General features: G+C 37.6%; 1 protein-coding gene across 3 annotated transcripts in view; it reads left to right on the forward strand.

Moving 5' to 3' along the window:
* usp6nl (USP6 N-terminal like) overlaps positions 1-24166 on the forward strand; it is a 110291-nt gene that overhangs the window by 64356 nt on the left and 21769 nt on the right. For all 3 annotated transcript variants that reach the window (XM_088072967.1, XM_088072965.1, XM_088072966.1), the window contains 4 exons: positions 4316-4423; positions 4993-5102; positions 6702-6750; positions 7966-8086. In XM_088072967.1, coding sequence (XP_087929093.1) covers positions 4316-4423; positions 4993-5102; positions 6702-6750; positions 7966-8086 — 388 coding nt within the window. The remainder of the gene's footprint in view (positions 1-4315; positions 4424-4992; positions 5103-6701; positions 6751-7965; positions 8087-24166) is intronic.

Consider the following 24166-nt stretch of genomic DNA (forward strand, 5'->3'; position numbering starts at 1 on the left):
AGCAGCCGGTGCAGAGGAGCGCCTTCTGCAGTCTCGAGCGGGTATCCGTCATGTCGGCGTTCATCGGCGCCGTTTTTAGCCGCAGTTTGAGCTGTTTCCTGCAGCTTTTTCGCCGTATTTTTCCTTCGCATGTTCTGAAATGTGAAGTTCACTGGCGGCTGCCACTGAGCGCGCTCTGCAGCGTCTTTGTTTCTCTGAAATGTTCACACTCGAGGACACAGACGAGTGTTTTGTCCTTCCAACACTCTAATTCTTCCTCCTCTCAAGCTTCAGGGATGTTTCTCTTCCTCTGCGTCAGCTCTGCTTTCAGCTCAGAGAGGAAACAGGTCTCGCTTGTCTTATTTTGTTTTTTGCCAGCTGCTGAGAACATTTCGCCCGCAGTCGGAGAGAACAAGAGAGCGCAGCAGATGTGAAGCGTTGTCGCGCCACACTCGTCGAATTTGGCCGGAGGTGGTGATGTTTAGCCTAACAGTGATGATATTGTGGCGTCAGTGAGGTGGAATCAGTGAGTCAGACTGATGTTGTGTCGCGGCGCCGTTCCTCTTAATAAGTGGCACATTAATTGTGTTGTTGTGGAGCTGCAGGCTCAGAGACGAGAGACGAGGCTCAGGGACGAGGCTCGGAGACGAGGCTCGGAGACGAGGCTGAGAGACGAGGCTCGGAGACGAGAATCCCCCTTTACACAAAAATCCCACAATACTGCTACAATGAAAACCCTTCGTTACTGCGGCTTTGCTTTTTTTTCATACAGAACTAAAAAGCGCTTAATATTGCCCTGGTTTGTGATTTTAGACAGCATGCCGGTGTTGTGGAGGCAAAGAGAAGTGACGGGCAATAGTGGTTAAGCTGAGAGTTTCGGGCTGATTTATCCGGCATTCACCCCTCCCCCCAACAGCTGTGCAGAAATCCAGTTTGGGACTTTGGTCGGTAACAATCTTTTAAATTTTTTAATATTACAAAATTATGAATTTTAAAAAAATAGGGAAAACTATATTTATCATCATAAAACTATTTTTTATAATATTTATAATTTTATATTTAAAATTATGTTACAGAAAAATATATATGGTTTTGTTTAATTTAAATTATTGAATTAATTTTTATTGCTTATTTTATTGCTATTATTTTACTTTTTATTCGTAGCTTATTTTCAGGGAATTTTCATATGACTCTTTTTTCTTCTTTTAATTTCTTGATAATTTTTAGTCCATGTCTTTGCCGTCTCTGCATGCTTTCTAACAAAACAAAAAAGATTTGCTCAGGTTTCAAAGGCTTAATTTGCTACACTGAATGTAAAGCTTATTATTTTCAAAATTAGGGTTTTATCATTTTTAACTGTATTTTGAATATTAAAAACAGGTGAAATTAGATTAGAAATATTAATAATAAGAATATCCAATAAAAGTTTTTACTTCGCTTTTTCTAAAGTCGGGACAAATATTGCGACTGTCAGACGGACAAACTGACCGTCTGGACGTGTGAGGACAAACAAAAATCTCTCAGTTAGAATGTGTTAAAATGACGAGCTGCGCGGAGTCACAGAAATGTAAATGTTGATACACGTGTTAAGTGCACACACACACACACACACACACACACACACACACACACACACACACACACACACAGTCAAAGGATGATTAGTCCAACAGATGCTCCCATTGACTCGCTCATCAGAGTCTAATTACAGAGACTGTTGCTCTAGAAACGAGTGAGTCCCATGTGTGATGACAGGAGACTGATGGGGTGTATGCACACACACACACACACACACACACACACACACACAAATGTCATTAATTCTGAGATTACACACACAAACCATCTGCCTTTTAATAAAGAGCACACACACACACACATCATGTGTGTCACACTCTTCATCGGCTCTCAGCTCGTCTTCACGTCTCCATGAAACAATTCTTGGACGTCCTTCGTTTATTTAACAGCAAAACTGAATCAAAACTTCAGTTTCCAGAATCTCACGCAGCTCGCGCAGTTTAATCCGCCAGCAGACAGCAGCGTCACACTATTTAAAGCTGAACTCAAAGTGAAACTTAATAACTTTCTCTTCAAAGCCAAAACTAAAGTTAGAGCTTCCCACAGTGATGTCTTCAGGTGTGATGTCTTCAAGTGTCTACTGGGGACAAAACAAGACATTTGACAACATCACAAGGGGTGATCACACGGTTTCTATATGATCAAATAAACACCCTGAAATCCTAGAAAATGCTAAAATCCTACAAATGTCCTAAAATCTGAGAAACGTCCTAAGATCTGAGAAATGTCCTAAATTCCTAGAAATGTCCCAAAATCTGAGAACTGTCCTAAAATCTGAGAAATGTCCTAAATTCCTATAACTGTCCTAAATTCCTAGAAATGTCCCAAAATCTGAGAACCGTCCTAAAATCTGAGAAATGTCCTAAATTCCTAGAACTGTCCTAAATTCCTAGAAATGTCCCAAAATCTGAGAACTGTCCCAAAATCTGAGAACTGTCCCAAAATCTGAGAAATGTCTTAAATTTCGAGGAACATCCTAAAATCCTTGAAATGTCCTAAAATCTGAGAAACGTCTTAAAATCTGAGAAAAGTCCTAAAATCTCAGAAACGTCTTAAAATCTGAGAAGTGTCCTATAATTTAAGAAACGTCTTGAAATCCTATAAATGTCCAAAAATAAAAATAAAAAAACAGCCTAAAAAAAATGTTCTAAACTTCTAGAAATGTTCTAAAATCCCAAAAAGTGTCCCCTGTCAGTCCCTTGTCTGTTCTCTGTCCATCACCTGTCCGTCCCCGTCCTGTCCAGCACGTTTTCGTCTCAGCCCGTCCTGAATCTGCAGTTTCGGCTGGTTGTCTTTTAACAGCTGTGGACGGAGAACTCGCTGCTCCGATCAGCTTTGCTGTTCCGGCAGTTCGGGGTTTAGGACTTAATCCTCCTCGCCGTGAGTCCGGCTGATTTTCCGTCTCTTTGTGGACGCTGAATAACTGCGGACTGTTTGTGCATGCACAGCAGTCTCTCTCTGTCCACAGTCCCTCCTGGAGCCGGTCCAGCCAGATGGTCTCGGTTCACCTTCCAAAGCCCTCCGCTTCTGCTCGGGAGACACAACGTTCGTATCTCTGACATCTCCCTCACGCTCGCAGCAGCCCGGCCGATGGCTTTCTCTTTTCTGCAGCGTTTTTTTAGGAGCTGCCGGAGGCTGCGGTCGCTCTCAGCGGTCTGCAGCAGCAGCAGCCTCTGAACGGAGAAAACGGTTTTTCCACTCGTTTCACCTTTCCCGCCATCACACCGCGATGAGTTATTAAACTGTTTTTGTACGCCATAAACATGCATTTGTGTACAACTCTTTAAATATCAAATAAATATAGATATATTATATATATTAACATATAAAGCCGCCAGGCTCAATGCAGCCACGATGTAAAGATCAAATTATTTTAAAACAAGATGTGTGCATCCTTAAAAAAAGTTCCTCTGCTGACTTTAGAGGACAAACATGTCCATGGAAAAAAATGCCATTAAAATGTTACATATAAATATTATTTTCTGCTTTCACTGACTTAAATTTTGAACTAACTTCGGTCCTAATCATAAAATTTACGTAATTTTTCAGAATTTAATCATATCAATGCCAGTTTGTTTACATAATGCAACTGTGAGTTTTAATGAGGAAAAAAAGCCAAAAACACGCAGTTCTAGTTTGTTTGTTTTGTCAGAATAAAAAAAAACTCTCTTGGTACCTTAGAAGACAAAAATAATACAAAACTTACTTTAAATTACATTTTAAGGATACTATGATGTTTTCATTTAAAAATGTTGTAGAATTTGGATTGGATTATAACATTTTAACCCTTTTTTGTGCTGCGTCCTGTCCTGTGGTTTGCTTTCTTTCTTTCCTGTTCTGCAAATTGCAAGAAATTAATAGGTTTTGAAAATATAACACAAGTCCTGTTTTTCTGCTCTGATGGCTGTGGGATCAAAAACGTCAGTTTGAATGGGTTTCAATGGAGCATTTTTTGACCTGAACAGTCTGAATGTAACTATTTAGTTTCCACAGTGTATTTCAGACTTATTGTAGGAGCTGAGCTGCAAATTCACTGATTACACTCAAACACACAATCTGGACTACATTTAGGACACATGCATCAACACACACACAATTATCACAAAAAAGAAGAACAAAAAGTGTGTAAAGTGCTCCAAAGAGTCTTAAAGGGTTAAACCTGTACAAACGGCCGCTCTGAGCTGCGGCGTAAATGTCAGGGTGTTTGTGAGCTGCTCCGCTCTCTAACAATGACCTCCTGCTGTTTGCTTCCTTCCAGCTGGTCAGGAGGGTCTATAAAGGAATTCCCCTGCAGCTCCGGGGGGAGGTGTGGAGTCTGCTGCTCGATATTCCCAAAATAAAGGAGGAGAAGAAAGACTTCTACGAGGTACGGAGCCGACACCTCTGCACGCACTCGGCTCTCCCGCGCTCGGTTTATAAAATCAGCTCATAAAGATTCATCAGCGAGCACCTCGGCTCCATTTGATTTCTCTGAGCTTCAGAGGGCGCCGCGCGTTTGTGCGAACGTGCACGGTTTGTTTTCTGCACGCTGCAAAGAACAGAGACAAACTTTAGATCTCATTAGAAAGTTTAGCTGCAGGATCAATAATATTTCTGCCTCCAGTCGCTCAGTGGAAGGATTGTATTTATGAGCCGAGGGCGCAGACGGTAAACAGAGAGGGAAATCTGAACTGTGGGAGAAACTTTCTGTCGATAATAATCCATTTTTTATCTTTGCAGGGCGAGAATTTTAATAAATTCTTTTTTTTCAAAGTTTTTTCCAAAATTAGATTTATCAAAAATTTCAAAGCACAAATTTCACTTTCAGACTCATATTTTAGCTCTGAAGGAAATAAAAAATACTGATTGTACACAACACAGTGTCTGAGAAGAGATTCAGTGTTGGGTCATTTTCTTCTCACTGTTTTTGTTGGTTTTTTTTGTGGTCGTCTGCAGAAACTCAAAGCCCGAGCCAGAGGACTCTCCCCGGACATCCGTCAGATTGACCTGGATGTGAATCGAACCTACAGGGACCACATCATGTTCATGCATCGCTACGATGTCAAGTGAGTGTCTCCATGAACCTCTGCTGCTTCAGTAACCGTCCCTCACTGACCGCAGCCACAACGAACTCTCCGGATCAGCAGTCAAACTTCAGCTAAAGTCACAGAAAAACATCAGGCTGCTTTATTCCAAACCGTAGATGGACCAGCACGGGACGCCTGCAGGAGAGTAACGAATCTTATTTTGGAAATATGAAGCCTTTAAATCAGTCAGACTCAACTTACAGCAAAATCTGGCTCCTGATAAGGTGCCAGGTGGCCCCTAAAAACATTTTCTTTCTTTGTACTTTTTGTATCTATAAGGTGCCAGAGCACATGAAACAGCATCAAACCTGAAGGATCCCCCACACCCCCAACAGAGGTCCTAGCTAAGACTCCAATGTCCTAAAATCCTAAAGAAAAACGTTTGATAATCCTTAAAAAATCTGAGAAAATCCTAGAAACATCCCCAAATCATAGAAATGACCTTAAGTCCAAGAATTATCCGAAAATCTGAGAAGTGTCCTTCAATTCTAGAAACATCCTTAAATCCGAGCAACGTCCTAAAATCCTAAAAATGTCCTAAAATTTGAGAAATGTCCGACAACCTGGAAATGTTCTAGAATCCTAGAAACATCTCAAAATCCAAGAAACTTCCTAAAAATCCTAGAAAAATCCTAAAATCTATGAAAGGTCCTAAAATCTTAGAAATATCGTAAAATCTGATAAATGTCCTAAAATCTAAGAAGCATCTTAAAATCTCAGAAATGACCTAAAAGCCCTAAAAGCGTTTGGTGCTGCTCCATACTTGCAGAAGCACAGCTGCGGTTTGCTTCTTTAAACTCATTAAAAAGCCTTAAATTTTAATGTTTTGATGTATTAATTGCTACAGATATTTTAGTTCATTTCATCTATCCAGTTTTTCCATTTTGTCAAAATGAACCGTGCTCTTCTGCTAACAGTCTAAATTTCTGTGTGCATGTGCAGAGAGAAACATTTTACGTTACATTTTGGTCTCTGTGACCTTCAAAGGGCCAGAAAATAATCGTGTGCCAGCCGGCTTCAGTCACGATCCAAACACAGGAAAAACAACAACATTTTTCCTAAAGACGTCTCCAGGATCTTGACAAACTGGTGCTGCAATAATCACATGGCAACAATTCAGTTCCTGTATTTGATCGAGAAAAAAACGTGCCAGATGATTTTCCTGTTTGACTCGGGAGGAGCAGAGAGCAGAAACACCACCGGCTGCAAAAACAAACCCTTCGGTGACGGCTTTAAACATGTTTTCACACTTTACTGCAGCAGGTGCACCGTCAGACTGCAGCAGGAGGTTTTTATTTCTTAATTATTTACATTTAGAGAGTCGAAATAATCAAAAATCTCCTCTTTATGATGATTTTTTAAACTCCATTTTAGTTTTTTGACATTACTGGTGTAAAATTAAGAAACATATCTCACTTATTTCAGAGCACACTTCATATTTAGGCATGAGGAGGAACATGTGCATCGTTTTCTGCAGCCTTTAGGTCGTACACGTGTAATTTTGGACGTCTGTGCAGAATCCAGAAGCAAAAGTGGTGTCTCTGTCTCTGAAGTGTCCTCTGTGGTTTGTGTCCTCAGGCAGCAGGCTCTCTTCCACGTCCTCACAGCGTACTCCATGTACAACACGGTGAGTTACCGCGCTCTCACGATCAGCAGGTGTCCAAAACATTTCTTTACATTTTAGAAACGTCTTTGCAAGTGACAGATTAACCCCTGGAGGCCTGGAGCCACATCGCTTTTCTTGTGCTGCTGTTAGATGCCTTTTTACAGTTATTTATACCTTTAAAAAATGAGCAATTTCTTTCAAAAACATGCCAAAAAAGGCAACGAGCAACCGGGTAAGAAATGTTACACAAATTGCAAGAAATTACAAGATTTACAAAATAATTTTTAAAAATTTAGGGGGAAAAATGTCTGTGTAAAAAGGACAAAGTTAGGGAAAAACTATATTTATAATAATTAATAATTAAAGCACTTTTTGCTTGTTGTTTATTTTACTTTCTTATTAGTTCTTTGTTTATTTCTTTTACTTACTAAACTAATTACATACATACTATACTTTGACCTTTTGGTGCTTTTTTTGACGACATTCTGTACTATGACTTTTTGAGTAACTTGGTAAGAAATGTTCAACTAATTGCCAAAAAATAGTAGATTTAGAATATTATTTTTAAAAAGCAAAGGGAAAATGTCTTAATAAAAGAAAAAAAGCGAGGGAAAACTGCATTTATAATGGTAAAGAATTATCTTAATGTGTAAGCACCTTTTTCTTGTTTTGTTCATTTGTTTTTCCTACTAATTACCAACAACAGACAACACTGGCGTTTTTGTGCCATTGAAAGGCAATGAACAATTTGCAAAATTATTATTTTTAAAAAGCTAGGGAAAAATGTCCAGGGAAAACGGGAAAAAAATACAGAAAAGCCATATTTATAATGTTATGTTGTTTTTGTTTGTTTTCACTTCAGTAGTTCTATGTTGATTTTTTGTTTTTCTTGAAAATTTTCAGGTTGTTTTAAATTTTACAAATTTCTTGCAAATTTTTTTCATTTCCTCTTATGTCACAAATCGCCTTCTTCATATGGTTTTAAAAGAGATAAAGCCAGTTTGCTCAGGTTTCAAAGGGTTAATTGAGAAAATGAAACTCTCTGCTACTGCTAACCGTCTTTTCCAGTGTTCAGTCCTCTTTGGGGAAACAAAGACATTTTCCTCAAATTTCAGTGTTTCTCTAAATGACGTCCACATATAAAACTAGTTGCACCCAAAAAAGAATAAAATGGCGTAAAACTATAAATAAAGACTTTACAGAGGAGAGAATGAATAAATGTGTGTGTGTTTGCAGGAGGTGGGCTACTGCCAGGGCATGAGCCAGATCACAGCTCTGCTGCTCATCTACATGAACGAAGAGGACGCCTTCTGGGCGCTGGTCAGACTGCTGTCAGGACAGAAGCACGCCATGCACGGTAAGACACGTCTTTTCGGGTCATTTTATCGACTTGCCACATTGTGGTGTTTTTGACCGTTTTTGCAACTTTCTATGCTATGGCGTGTTTCAGCGCGCTATTTAATGCTGTTTTAAGTTATTTTCAGCGTTTTTTGAGACGCGCCCTTTTTTGACATTTTTGCCATACTATAGCCTTGCTTTTCGGGTCATTTTTTTCAACTTGTTGAATTATTGTGTTTTTGTACGTTTTTGCAACTTCCTATGCTATGGCGTGTTTCAGCACGCTATTTAATGCAGTTTTAAGCTTGTTTTGGCTGTTTTTGGGATGTGCCCTTTTTTGACATTTTTGCCATACTATAGCCTTGCTTTTCGGGTCATTTTTTCGACTTGCCGAATTATGTTGTTTTTGGCCTTTTTTGAAACTTTCTATGCTATGGCGTGTTTCAGCATGCTATTTAATGCAGTTTTAAGCTTTTTTTGGCTGTTTTTGGGATTTGCCCTTTTTTGACATTTTTGCCATACTATAGCCTTGCTTTTCGGGTCATTTTTTTCAACTTGTTGAATTATTGTGTTTTTGTACGTTTTTGCAACTTTCTATGCTATGGCGTGTTTCAGCACGCTATTTAACTGTATTTTAAGCTTTTTTTAGCTGTTTTTGGGACGTGACCTTTTTTGACATTTTTGCCATACTATAGCCTTGCTTTTCGGGTCATTTTTTTCAACTTGTTGAATTATTGTGTTTTTGTACGTTTTTGCAACTTTCTATGCTATGGCGTGTTTCAGCACGCTATTTAACTGTATTTTAAGCTTTTTTTAGCTGTTTTTGGGACGTGACCTTTTTTGACATTTTTGCCATACTATAGCCTTGCTTTTCGGGTCATTTTTTCGACTTGCCGAATTATGTTGTTTTTGGCCTTTTTTGAAACTTTCTATGCTATGGCGTGTTTCAGCACGCTATTTAATGCAGTTTTAAGGTATTTTCAGCGTTTTTTGGGACGCGCCCTTTTTTGACATTTTTGCCATACTATAGCCTTGCTTTTCGGGTCATTTTTTTCAACTTGTTGAATTATTGTATTTTATGCGTTTTGCAACTTTCTATGCAATGGCGTGTTTCAGCACGCTATTTAACTGTGTTTTAAGCTTTTTTTAGCTGTTTTTGGGACGTGCCCTTTTTTGACATTTTTGCCATTTTTGCCATACTATAGCCTTGCTTTTCGGGTCATTTTTTTCAACTTGTTGAATTATTGTGTTTTTGTACGTTTTTGCAACTTTCTATGCTATGACGTGTTTCAGCACGCTATTTAACTGTGTTTTAAGCTATTTTCAGCGTTTTTTAGGACGCGCCCTTTTTTGACATTTTTGCCATACTATAGCCTTGCTTTTCGGGTCATTTTTTCGACTTGCCAAATTATGTTGTTTTTGGCCGTTTTTGCAACTTTCTATGCTATGGCTTGTTTCATACGCTATTTAATGCAGTTTTAAGCTTTTTTTGGCGGTTTTTGGGATGTGCCTTTTTGACATTTTGCCATACTATAGCCTTGCTTTTCGGTCATTTTTTCGACTTGCCGAATTATGTTGTTTTTGGCCTTTTTTGAAACTTTCTATGCTATGGCGTGTTTCAGCACGCTATTTAATGCAGTTTTAAGCTTTTTTTGGCTGTTTTTGGGATTTGCCCTTTTTTGACATTTTTGCCATACTATAGCCTTGCTTTTCGGGTCATTTTTTTCAACTTGTTGAATTATTGTGTTTTTGTACGTTTTTGCAACTTCCTATGCTATGGCGTGTTTCAGCACGCTATTTAACTGTGTTTTAAGCTTTTTTTGGCTGTTTTTGGGATGTGCCCTTTTTGACATTTTTGCCATACTATAGCCTTGCTTTTCGGGTCATTTTTTCGACTTGCCAAATTATGTTGTTTTTGGCCTTTTTTGAAACTTTCTATGCTATGGCGTGTTTCAGTGCGCTATTTAATGCAGTTTTAAGCTATTTTCAGCGTTTTTTGGGACGCGCCCTTTTTTGACATTTTTGCCATACTATAGCCTTGCTTTTGGTCAATAATTCAACTTGTTGAATTATAGTGTTTTTGGCCGTTTTGCAACTTTCTATGCAATGGCGTGTTTCAGCACGCTATTTAACTGTGTTTTAAGTTTTTTCAGCTGTTTTTGGGACACACCTTTTTGACATTTTGGACATTTTGCCATACTATAGCCTTGCTTTTCGGGTCATTTTTTCGACTTGCCGTATTACTGTGTTTTTGGCCTTTTTTGAACATTTCTATGCTATGGCGTGTTTCAGTGCGCTATTTAATGCAGTTTTAAGCTTTTTTCAGTGTTTTTTGGGACGGGTCCTTTTTTGACATTTTTGCCATACTATAGCCTTGCTTTTCGGGTCATTTTTTTCAACTTGTTGAATTATTGTGTTTTTGTACGTTTTTGCAACTTTCTATGCTATGACGTGTTTCAGAACGCTATTTAACTGTGTTTTAAGCTATTTTCAGCGTTTTTTAGGACGCGCCCTTTTTTGACATTTTTGCCATACTATAGCCTTGCTTTTCGGGTCATTTTTTCGACTTGCCGAATTATTATGTTTTATGCGTTTTGCAACTTTCTATGCTATGGCATGTTTCAGCGCGCTATTTAACTGTGTTTTAAGCTTTTTTTAGCTGTTTTTGGGACGTGCCCTTTTTTGACATTTTTGCCATTTTCGCCATACTATAGCCTTGCTTTTCGGGTCAATAATTCAACTTGTTGAATGATAGTGTTTTTGGCCGTTATTGCAACTTTCTATGCTATGGTGTGTTTCAGCACGCTATTTAATGCAGTTTTAAGGTATTTTCAGCGTTTTTTGGGACGGGCCCTTTTTTGACATTTTTGCCATACTATAGCCTTGCTTTTCGGGTCATTTTTTCCACTTGCCGCATTATGTTGTTTTTGGCCTTTTTTGAACATTTCTATGCTATGGCGTGTTTCAGCACGCTATTTAATGCAGTTTTAAGCTTTTTTCAGCGTTTTTTGGGACGCGCCCTTTTTTGACATTTTTGCCATACTATAGCCTTGCTTTTCGGGTCATTTTTTCGACTTGCCAAATTATGTTGTTTTTGGCCTTTTTTGAAACTTTCTATGCTATGGCGTGTTTCAGCACGCTATTTAACTGTGTTTTAAGCTTTTTTTAGCTGTTTTTGGGACGTGCCATTTTTTGACATTTTGCCATTTTTGCCATACTATAGCCTTGCTTTTGGTCATTTTTCGACTTGCCGAATTATGTTGTTTTTGGCCTTTTTTGAACATTTCTATGCTATGGCGTGTTTCAGCACGCTATTTAATGCAGTTTTAAGCTATTTTCAGCGTTTTTTGGGACGCACCCTTTTTTGACATTTTTGCCATACTATAGCCTTGCTTTTCGGGTCATTTTTTCGACTTGCCGAATTATGTTGTTTTTGGCCTTTTTTGAAACTTTCTATGCTATGGCGTGTTTCAGCACGCTATTTAATGCAGTTTTAAGCTATTTTCAGCGTTTTTTGGGACGCACCCTTTTTTGACATTTTTGCCATACTATAGCCTTGCTGTTGGGGTCATTTTTTCGACTTGCCGAATTATTGTGTTTTTGGCCTTTTTTGAACATTTCTATGCTATGGCGTGTTTCAGTGCGCTATTTAATTCAGTTTTAAGCTTTTTTCAGCGTTTTTTAGGACGCGCCCTTTTTTGACATTTTTGCCATACTATAGCCTTGCTTTTCAGGTCATTTTTTTGAACTTGTTGAATTATTGTGTTTTTGTACGTTTTTGCAACTTTCTATGCTATGGCATGTTTCAGCGCGCTATTTAATGCAGTTTTAAGCTATTTTCAGCGTTTTTTGGGACGCGCCCTTTTTTGACATTTTTGCCATACTATAGCCTTGCTTTTCGGGTCATTTTTTCAACTTGTTGAATTATAGTGTTTTTGGCCGTTTTTGCAACTTTCTATGCTATGGCGTGTTTCAGCACGCTATTTAATGCAGTTTTAAGCAATTTTCAGCGTTTTTTGAGACATGCCCTTTTTTGACATTTTTGCCATACTATAGCCTTGCTTTTCGGGTCATTTTTTCAACTTGTTGAATTATTGTATTTTTGTACGTTTTTGCAACTTTCTATGCAATGGCGTGTTTCAGCACGCTATTTAACTGTGTTTTAAGCTTTTTTTAGCTGTTTTTGGGACGTGCCCTTTTTTGCCATTTTGCCATACTATAGCCTTGCTTTTCGGGTCATTTTTTTCAACTTGTTGAATTATTGTGTTTTTGTACGTTTTTGCAACTTTCTATGCTATGACGTGTTTCAGAACGCTATTTAACTGTGTTTTAAGCTATTTTCAGCGTTTTTTAGGACGCGCCCTTTTTTGACATTTTTGCCATACTATAGCCTTGCTTTTCGGGTCATTTTTTTGACTTGCCGAATTATGTTGTTTTTGGCCTTTTTTGCAACTTTCTATGCTATGGCTTGTTTCAGCACGCTATTTAATGCAGTTTTAAGCTTTTTTTGGCTGTTTTTGGGATGTGCCCTTTTTTGACATTTTTGCCATACTATAGCCTTGCTTTTCGGGTCATTTTTTCGACTTGCCGAATTATGTTGTTTTTGGCCTTTTTTGAAACTTTCTATGCTATGGCGTGTTTCAGCACGCTATTTAATGCAGTTTTAAGCTTTTTTTGGCTGTTTTTGGATTTGCCTTTTTGACATTTTGCCATACTATAGCCTTGCTTTTCGGTCATTTTTTCAACTTGTTGAATTATTGTGTTTTTATGCGTTTTGCAACTTTCTATGCTATGGCGTGTTTCATGCTATTTAACTGTATTTTAAGCTTTTTTTAGCTGTTTTTGGGACGTGGCCTTTTTTGACATTTTTGCCATACTATAGCCTTGCTTTTCGGGTCATTTTTTCGACTTGCAGAATTATGTTGTTTTTGGCCTTTTTTGAAACTTTCTATGCTATGGCGTGTTTCAGCACGCTATTTAATGCAGTTTTAAGGTATTTTCAGCGTTTTTTGGGACGGGCCCTTTTTTGACATTTTTGCCATACTATAGCCTTGCTTTTCGGGTCAATAATTCAACTTGTTGAATTATAGTGTTTTTGGCCGTTTTTGCAACTTTCTATGCAATGGCGTGTTTCAGCACGCTATTTAACTGTGTTTTAAGTTTTTTTTAGCTGTTTTTGGGACACACCCTTTTTTGACATTTTTGGACATTTTTGCCATACTATAGCCTTGCTTTTCGGGTCATTTTTTCGACTTGCCGTATTACTGTGTTTTTGGCCTTTTTTGAACATTTCTATGCTATGGCGTGTTTCAGTGCGCTATTTAATGCAGTTTTAAGCTTTTTTCAGTGTTTTTGGGACGGGTCCTTTTTGACATTTTGCCATACTATAGCCTTGCTTTTCGGGTCATTTTTTTCAACTTGTTGAATTATTGTGTTTTTGTACGTTTTTGCAACTTTCTATGCTATGACGTGTTTCAGAACGCTATTTAACTGTGTTTTAAGCTATTTTCAGCGTTTTTTAGGACGCGCCCTTTTTTGACATTTTTGCCATACTATAGCCTTGCTTTTCGGGTCATTTTTTCGACTTGTTGAATTATTGTATTTTTGTACGTTTTTGCAACTTTCTATGCAATGGCGTGTTTCAGCACGCTATTTAACTGTGTTTTAAGCTTTTTTTTAGCTGTTTTTGGGACGTGCCCTTTTTTGACATTTTTGCCATTTTTGCCATACTATAGCCTTGCTTTTCGGGTCATTTTTTCAACTTGTTGAATTATAGTGTTTTTGGCCGTTTTTGCAACTTTCTATGCTATGGCGTGTTTCAGCACGCTATTTAATGCAGTTTTAAGCTATTTTCAGCGTTTTTTGGGACGCACCCTTTTTTGACATTTTTGCCATACTATAGCCTTGCTTTTCGGGTCATTTTTTCGACTTGCCGAATTATGTTGTTTTTGGCCTTTTTTGAACATTTCTATGCTATGGCGTGTTTCAGCACGCTATTTAATGCAGTTTTAAGCTTTTTTCAGCGTTTTTTGGGACGCGCCCTTTTTTGACATTTTTGCCATACTATAGCCTTGCTTTTCGGGTCATTTTTTTGACTTGCCGAAATTATGTTGTTTTTGGCCTTTTTTGAAACTTTCTATGCTATGGCGTGCTTCAGCACGCTATTTAACTGTGTTTTAAGCTTTTTTTAGCTGTTTTTGGGACGTGCCCTTTTTTGACATTTTTGCCATTTTTGCCATACTATAGCCTTGCTTTTCGGGTCATTTTTTCGACTTGCCGAATTATGTTGTTTTTGGCCTTTTTTGAACATTTCTATGCTATGGCGTGTTTCAGCACGCTATTTAATGCAGTTTTAAGCTATTTTCAGCGTTTTTGGGGACCCTTTTTTGACATTTTTGCCATACTATAGCCTTGCTTTTCGGGTCATTTTTTCGACTTGCCAAATTATGTTGTTTTTGGCCTTTTTTGAAACTTTCTATGCTATGGCGTGTTTCAGCACGCTATTTAATGCAGTTTTAAGCTATTTTCAGCGTTTTTTGGGACGCGCCCTTTTTTGACATTTTTGCCATACTATAGCCTTGCTTTTCGGGTCATTTTTTCGACTTGCCGAATTATTGTGTTTTTGGCCTTTTTTGAACATTTCTATGCTATGGCGTGTTTCAGTGCGCTATTTAATGCAGTTTTAAGCTTTTTTCAGCGTTTTTTGGGACGCGCCCTTTTTTGACATTTTTGCCATACTATAGCCTTGCTTTTCGGGTCATTTTTTTCAACTTGTTGAATTATTGTGTTTTTGTACGTTTTTGCAACTTTCTATGCTATGGCATGTTTCAGCGCGCTATTTAATGCAGTTTTAAGCTATTTTCAGCGTTTTTTGGGACGCGCCCTTTTTTGACATTTTTGCCATACTATAGCCTTGCTTTTGGTCATTTTTCAACTTGTTGAATTATTGTGTTTTTGTACGTTTTTGCAACTTTCTATGCTATGGCGTGTTTCAGCACGCTATTTAATGCAGTTTTAAGCTATTTTCAGCGTTTTTTTGGAAGCCCTTTTTGACATTTTGCCATACTATAGCCTTGCTTTTCGGGTCATTTTTTCAACTTGTTGAATTATTGTATTTTTGTACGTTTTTGCAACTTTCTATGCTATGGCGTGTTTCAGCACGCTATTTAATGCAGTTTTAAGCTTTTTTTGGCTGTTTTTGGGATGTGCCCTTTTTTGACATTTTTGCCATACTATAGCCTTGCTTTTCGGGTCATTTTTTCGACTTGCCGAATTATGTTGTTTTTGGCCTTTTTTGAAACTTTCTATGCTATGGCGTGTTTCAGCACGCTATTTAACTGTGTTTTAAGCTATTTTCAGCGTTTTTTAGGACGCGCCCTTTTTTGACATTTTTGCCATACTATAGCCTTGCTTTTCGGGTCATTTTTTCAACTTGTTGAATTATTGTATTTTTGTACGTTTTTGCAACTTTCTATGCAATGGCGTGTTTCAGCACGCTATTTAACTGTGTTTTAAGCTTTTTAGCTGTTTTTGGGACGTGCCTTTTTGACATTTTGCCATTTTTGCCATACTATAGCCTTGCTTTTCGGGTCATTTTTTCAACTTGTTGAATTATAGTGTTTTTGGCCGTTTTTGCAACTTTCTATGCTATGGCGTGTTTCAGCACGCTATTTAATGCAGTTTTAAGCTTTTTTCAGCGTTTTTTGGGACGCGCCCTTTTTTGACATTTTTGCCATACTATAGCCTTGCTTTTCGGGTCATTTTTTCGACTTGCCAAATTATGTTGTTTTTGGCCTTTTTTGAAACTTTCTATGCTATGGCGTGTTTCAGCACGCTATTTAACTGTGTTTTAAGCTATTTTCAGCTGTTTTTGGGATTTGTCATTTTTTGACATTTTTGCCATTTTCGCCATACTATAGCCTTGCTTTTCGGGTCATTTTTTCAACTTGCCGAATTATGTTGTTTTTGGCCTTTTTTGAACATTTCTATGCTATGGCGTGTTTCAGCACGCTATTTAATGCAGTTTTAAGCTATTTTCAGCATTTTTTGGGACGCACCCTTTTTTGACATTTTTGCCATACTATAGCCTTGCTTTTCGGGTCATTTTTTCGACTTGCAGAATTATGTTGTTTTTGTACGTTTTTGCAACTTTCTATGCTATGGCGTGTTTCAGCACGCTATTTAATGCAGTTTTAAGCTTTTTTTGGCTGTTTTTGGGATGTGCCCTTTTTTGACATTTTTGCCATACTATAGCCTTGCTTTTCAGGTCATTTTTTCAACTTGCCGAATTATGTTGTTTTTGGCCTTTTTTGAAACTTTCTATGCTGTGGCGTGTTTCAGCACGCTATTTAACTGTGTTTTAAGCTATTTTCAGCGTTTTTTAGGACGCGCCCTTTTTTGACATTTTTGCCATACTATAGCCTTGCTTTTCGGGTCATTTTTTTCAACTTGTTGAATTATTGTGTTTTTGGCCGTTTTTGCAACTTTCTATGCTATGGCGTGTTTCAGCACGCTATTTAACTGTGTTTTAAGCTTTTTTTAGCTGTTTTTGGGACGTGAAATTTTTTGCCTTTTTTGCCATACTATAGCCTTGCTTTTCGGGTCAATAATTCAACTTGTTGAATGATAGTGTTTTTGGCCTTTTTTGAACATTTCTATGCTATGGCGTGTTTCAGTGCGCTATTTAATTCAGTTTTAAGCTTTTTTCAGCGTTTTTTGGGACGCGCCCTTTTTTGACATTTTTGCTATACTATAGCCTTGCTTTTCGGGTCATTTTTTCGACTTGCAGAATTATGTTGTTTTTGTACGTTTTTGCAACTTTCTATGCTATGGCGTGTTTCAGCACGCTATTTAATGCAGTTTTAAGCTTTTTTTGGCTGTTTTTGGGATGTGCCCTTTTTTGACATTTTTGCCATACTATAGCCTTGCTTTTCAGGTCATTTTTTCGACTTGCCGAATTATGTTGTTTTTGGCCTTTTTTGAAACTTTCTATGCTATGGCGTGTTTCAGCACGCTATTTAACTGTGTTTTAAGCTATTTTCAGCGTTTTTTGGGATGCGCCCTTTTTTGACATTTTTGCCATACTATAGCCTTGCTTTTCGGGTCATTTTTTCAACTTGTTGAATTATTGTATTTTTGTACGTTTTTGCAACTTTCTATGCAATGGCGTGTTTCAGCACGCTATTTAACTGTGTTTTAAGCTTTTTTTAGCTGTTTTTGGCACGTGCCCTTTTTTGACATTTTTGCCATACTATAGCCTTGCTTTTCGGGTCATTTTTTCAACTTGTTGAATTATAGTGTTTTTGGCCTTTTTTGAACATTTCTATGCTATGGCGTGTTTCAGTGCGCTATTTAATTCAGTTTTAAGCTTTTTTCAGCGTTTTTTGGGACGCGCCCTTTTTTGACATTTTTGCTATACTATAGCCTTGCTTTTCAGGTCATTTTTTTGAACTTGTTGAATTATTGTGTTTTTGTACGTTTTTGCAACTTTCTATGCTATGGCATGTTTCAGCGCGCTATTTAATGCAGTTTTAAGCTTTTTTTGGCTGTTTTTGGGATGTGCCCTTTTTTGACATTTTTGCCATACTATAGCCTTGCTTTTGGGGTCATTTTTTCGACTTGCCGAATTATTGTGTTTTTGGCCTTTTTTGAACATTTCTATGCTATGGTGTGTTTCAGTGCGCTATTTAATTCAGTTTTAAGCTATTTTCAGCGTTTTTTGGGACGCACCCTTTTTTGACATTTTTGCCATACTATAGCCTTGCTTTTCAGATCATTTTTTCGACTTGCCGAATTATGTTGTTTTTGGCCTTTTTTGAAACTTTCTATGCTATGGCGTGTTTCAGCACGCTATTTAACTGTGTTTTAAGCTATTTTCAGCGTTTTTTGGGACGCGCCCTTTTTTGACATTTTTGCCATACTATAGCCTTGCTTTTCGGGTCATTTTTTCGACTTGCAGAATTATGTTGTTTTTGGCCTTTTTTGAAACTTTCTATGCTATGGCGTGTTTCAGCACGCTATTTAATGCAGTTTTAAGCTTTTTTTGGCTGTTTTTGGGATGTGCCCTTTTTTGACATTTTTGCCATACTATAGCCTTGCTTTTCGGGTCATTTTTTCAACTTGTTGAATTATAGTGTTTTTGGCTGTTTTTGCAACTTTCTATGCTATGGCGTGTTTCAGCACGCTATTTAATGCAGTTTTAAGCTATTTTCAGCGTTTTTGGGGCCTTTTCCTTTTTGACATTTTTGCCATACTATAGCCTTGCTTTTGGGGTCATTTTTTCGACTTGCCGAATTATGTTATTTTTGGCCTTTTTTGCAACTTTCTATGCTATGGCGTGTTTCAGCACGCTATTTAATGCTGTTTTAAGCTATTTTCAGCTGTTTTTGGGATTTGTCCTTTTTTGATATTTTCGCCATACTATAGCCTTGCTTTTCGGGTCATTTTTTCAACTTGCCGTACTATTGTGTTTTTCTACGTTTTTGAAACTTTCTATGCTATGGCGTGTTTCAGCACGCTATTTAATGCTATTTTAAGCTATTTTCAGCGTTTTTTGGGATGGGTCCTTTTTTGACATTTTTGCCATACTATAGCCTTGCTTTTCGGGTCATTTTTTCGACTTGCCGAATTATGTTGTTTTTGGCCTTTTTTGAAACTTTCTATGCTATGGCGTGTTTCAGCACGCTATTTAATGCAGTTTTAAGCTTTTTTTGGCTGTTTTTGGGATGTGCCCTTTTTTGACATTTTTGCCATACTATAGCCTTGCTTTTCGGGTCATTTTTTCAACTTGCCGAATTATGTTGTTTTTGGCCTTTTTTGAAACTTTCTATGCTATGACGTGTTTCAGCACGCTATTTAACTGTGTTTTAAGCTATTTTCAGCGTTTTTTAGGACGCGCCCTTTTTTGACATTTTTGCCATACTATAGCCTTGCTTTTCGGGTCATTTTTTCAACTTGTTGAATTATTGTATTTTTGTACGTTTTTGCAACTTTCTATGCAATGGCGTGTTTCAGCACGCTATTTAACTGTGTTTTAAGCTTTTTTTAGCTGTTTTTGGGACGTGCCCTTTTTTGACATTTTTGCCATTTTTGCCATACTATAGCCTTGCTTTTCGGGTCATTTTTTCGACTTGCCGAATTATGTTGTTTTTGGCCTTTTTTGAACATTTCTATGCTATGGCGTGTTTCAGCACGCTATTTAATGCAGTTTTAAGCTATTTTCAGCATTTTTTGGGACGCACCCTTTTTTGACATTTTTGCCATACTATAGCCTTGCTTTTCGGGTCATTTTTTCGACTTGCCGAATTATGTTGTTTTTGTACGTTTTTGCAACTTTCTATGCTATGGCGTGTTTCAGCACGCTATTTAATGCAGTTTTAAGCTTTTTTTGGCTGTTTTTGGGATGTGCCCTTTTTTGACATTTTTGCCATACTATAGCCTTGCTTTTCAGGTCATTTTCTTCGACTTGCCTAATTATGTTGTTTTTGGCCTTTTTTGAAACTTTTTGTGCTATGGCGTGTTTCAGCACGCTATTTAACTGTGTTTTAAGCTATTTTCAGCGTTTTTTGGGACGCGCCCTTTTTTGACATTTTTGCCATACTATAGCCTTGCTTTTCGGGTCATTTTTTCAACTTGTTGAATTATTGTGTTTTTGTACGTTTTTGCAACTTTCTATGCTATGGCGTGTTTCAGCACGCTATTTAACTGTGTTTTAAGCTTTTTTTAGCTGTTTTTGGGACGTGCCCTTTTTTGACATTTTTGCCATTTTTGCCATACTATAGCCTTGCTTTTCGGGTCATTTTTTCAACTTGTTGAATTATAGTGTTTTTGGCCGTTTTTGCAACTTTCTATGCTATGGCGTGTTTCAGCACGCTATTTAATGCAGTTTTAAGCTATTTTCAGCTTTTTTTGGGACGTGACATTTTTTGACATTTTTGCCATACTATAGCCTTGCTTTTCGGGTCATTTTTTCGACTTGCAGAATGATGTTGTTTTTGGCCTTTTTTGAAACTTTCTATGCTATGGCGTGTTTCAGCACGCTATTTAATGCAGTTTTAAGCTTTTTTTGGCTGTTTTTGGGATGTGCCCTTTTTTGACATTTTTGCCATACTATAGCCTTGCTTTTGGGGTCATTTTTTCGACTTGCCGAATTATTGTGTTTTTGGCCTTTTTTGAACATTTCTATGCTATGGTGTGTTTCAGTGCGCTATTTAATGCAGTTTTAAGCTATTTTCAGCGTTTTTTGGGACGCACCCTTTTTTGACATTTTTGCCATACTATAGCCTTGCTTTTCGGGTCATTTTTTCGACTTGCCGAATTATGTTGTTTTTGGCCTTTTTTGAAACTTTCTATGCTATGGCGTGTTTCAGCACGCTATTTAACTGTGTTTTAAGCTATTTTCAGCGTTTTTTGGGACGCGCCCTTTTTTGACATTTTTGCCATACTATAGCCTTGCTTTTCAGGTCATTTTTTCAACTTGTTGAATTATTGTATTTTATGCGTTTTGCAACTTTCTATGCAATGGCGTGTTTCAGCACGCTATTTAACTGTGTTTTAAGCTTTTTTTAGCTGTTTTTGGGACGTGCCCTTTTTTGACATTTTTGCCATTTTTGCCATACTATAGCCTTGCTTTTCGGGTCATTTTTTCAACTTGTTGAATTATAGTGTTTTTGGCCGTTTTTGCAACTTTCTATGCTATGGCGTGTTTCAGCACGCTATTTAATGCAGTTTTAAGCTTTTTTTAGCTGTTTTTGGGACGCGCCCTTTTTTGACATTTTTGCCATACTATAGCCTTGCTTTTCGGGTCATTTTTTCGACTTGCCGAATTATTGTGTTTTTGTACGTTTTTGCAACTTTCTATGCTATGGCGTGTTTCAGCACACTGTTTAACTGTGTTTTAAGCTTTTTTCAGCCTTTTTTGGGACACACCCTTTTTTGACATTTTTGCCATACTATAGCCTTGCTGTTTTGGGTCATTTTTTCGACTTACCATATTATGTTGTTTTTGGCCATTTTCACAACTTTCTATGGTATGGCATGTTTCAGTGCGCAATTTAATGCAGTTTTAAGATATTTTCAGCTGTTTTTGGGACGCCTCATTGGGCTTTGTTATGTTCCCCTCAAGGCAAAGGGACGACAATGTGACAACTAAGAAAATGAACCAGAGTAGACAGGGAAATTAAAGTTATTTATTTGTGACCATTCAGACAACAAACAAAGGTTATGGAAATGTAAGAGAGGATGGGACGAGGTGGTTATGCCAATGAAAAAAACCTATTACCAAAAAACTAGGCTTTACTATATCACTATCTCAGAAAACAAACTAGAAACAACTTAACTCTCTTATCTAAAAATTAGCTATCATGAACAAACACAGGGGGCAGAAACATTCAGTTATCCTAGTCTTTCTAACAGAGATTTCCTGAGTGGGTGCAAAAGTGTAAAGGGTACCCTAACTTACCTAACGTCCACAACCTCTCATCACATACTTTTAATAAATGTAGAAACAGTTCTGGTCACAAAAACATACGTCCAACTCAGGCAGAGATAAACAACAACAAGACAGATCCGCACTCTGAAGGACATCCTCTTTAATGACGGTGCTGACGGATGATTGGCCAGTTCTGAGCGGAGACAACCAATGAGCATCCAGACCATCTGCACAGGTGGGAATCAGTCAGGTTATTAGCACCTGCAAAAAACACAAGAGAGGAGGAGAAAACGGCAGAAAACACACAGCACTGTGCCCCTGCCTGACACGTGACCGGCTTCATTCACACTTTGTATTCTATGATGCATCTCTACAGGCTATAATTAGTGGTTTCCAGACATTTTTGGGACGTGATATTTTTTGACATTTTTGCCATACTATAGCCTTGCTTTTCGGGTCATTTTTTTCAACTTGTTGAATTATTGTGTTTTTGTACGTTTTTGCAACTTTCTATGCTATGGCATGTTTCAGTGCGCTATTTAATGCTGTTTTAAGCTATTTTCAGCTGTTTTTGGGATGTGCCCTTTTTTGACATTTTTGCCATACTATAGCCTTGCTTTTCGGGTCATTTTTTCAACTTGCCAAATTATGTTGTTTTTGGCCTTTTTTGAAACTTTCTATGCTATGGCGTGTTTCAGCACGCTATTTAATGCTGTTTTAAGCTCTTTTCAGCGTTTTTTGGGACGCACCCTTTTTTGACATTTTTGCCATACTATAGCCTTGCTTTTCGGGTCATTTTTTCGACTTGCCGAATTATTGTGTTTTTGTACGTTTTTGCAACTTTCTATGCTATGGCGTGTTTCAGCGCGCGATTTAACTGTGTTTTAAGCTTTTTTTAGCTGTTTTTGGGACGCACCCTTTTTTGACATTTTTGCCATACTATAGCCTTGCTTTTCGGGTCATTTTTTCGACTTGCCGAATTATTGTGTTTTTGTACGTTTTTGCAACTTCCTATGCTATGGCGTGTTTCAGCACGCTATTTAATGCAGTTTTAAGCTATTTTCAGCGTTTTTTGGGACGCACCCTTTTTTGACATTTTTGCCATACTATAGCCTTGCTTTTCGGGTCATTTTTTCGACTTGCCGAATTATTGTGTTTTTGTACGTTTTTGCAACTTTCTATGCTATGGCGTGTTTCAGCACGCTATTTAACTGTGTTTTAAGCTTTTTTTAGCTGTTTTTGGGACGTGCCCTTTTTTGACATTTTTGCCATTTTTGCCATACTATAGCCTTGCTTTTCGGGTCATTTTTTCAACTTGTTGAATTATTGTGTTTTTGGCCGTTTTTGCAACTTTCTATGCTATGGTGTGTTTCAGCACGCTATTTAATGCAGTTTTAAGCTATTTTCAGCGTTTTTTAGGACGCGCCCTTTTTTGACATTTTTGCCATACTATAGCCTTGCTTTTCGGGTCATTTTTTCGACTTGCCAAATTATGTTGTTTTTGGCCTTTTTTGAAACTTTCTATGCTATGGCGTGCTTCAGCACGCTATTTAACTGTGTTTTAAGCTTTTTTTAGCTGTTTTTGGGACGTGCCCTTTTTTGACATTTTTGCCATTTTTGCCATACTATAGCCTTGCTTTTGGGGTCATTTTTCGACTTGTCAATTATTGTGTTTTGGCCTTTTTGAACATTTCTATGCTATGGCGTGTTTCAGCACGCTATTTAATTCAGTTTTAAGCTTTTTCAGCGTTTTTGGGACGCCTTTTTGACATTTTTGCCATACTATAGCCTTGCTTTTCAGGTCATTTTTTTGAACTTGTTGAATTATTGTGTTTTTGTACGTTTTTGCAACTTTCTATGCTATGGCATGTTTCAGCGCGCTATTTAATGCAGTTTTAAGCTATTTTCAGCGTTTTTTGGGACGCGCCCTTTTTTGACATTTTTGCCATACTATAGCCTTGCTTTTCGGGTCATTTTTTCAACTTGTTGAATTATAGTGTTTTTGGCAGTTTTTTCAACTTTCTATGCTATGGCGTGTTTCAGCACGCTATTTAATGCAGTTTTAAGCTATTTTCAGCGTTTTTTGGGACGCGCCCTTTTTTGACATTTTTGCCATACTATAGCCTTGCTTTTCGGGTCATTTTTTCAACTTGTTGAATTATTGTATTTTATGCGTTTTGCAACTTTCTATGCTATGGCGTGTTTCAACGCTATTTAATGCAGTTTTAAGCTTTTTTGGCTGTTTTTGGGATGTGCCTTTTTGACATTTTGCCATACTATAGCCTTGCTTTTCGGGTCATTTTTTCGACTTGCCGAATTATTATGTTTTTGTACGTTTTTGCAACTTTCAATACTATGGCGTGTTTCAGCATGCTATTTAATGCAGTTTTAAGCTATTTTCAGCCTTTTTTGGGACGCGCCCTTTTTTGACATTTTTGCCATACTATAGCCTTGCTTTTCAGGTCATTTTTTCGACTTGCCGAATTATGTTGTTTTTGGCCTTTTTTGAAACTTTCTATGCTATGGCGTGTTTCAGCACGCTATTTAACTGTGTTTTAAGCTATTTTCAGCGTTTTTTGGGACGCGCCCTTTTTTGACATTTTTGTCATACTATAGCCTTGCTTTTCGGGTCATTTTTTCAACTTGTTGAATTATTGTAGTTTTGTACGT

The sequence above is a fragment of the Plectropomus leopardus genome, chromosome 22 (assembly GCF_026936395.1).
Source record: "Plectropomus leopardus strain MGB_pleo_1.0 chromosome 22, ASM2693639v1, whole genome shotgun sequence".
NCBI lineage: Eukaryota > Metazoa > Chordata > Actinopteri > Perciformes > Serranidae > Plectropomus > Plectropomus leopardus.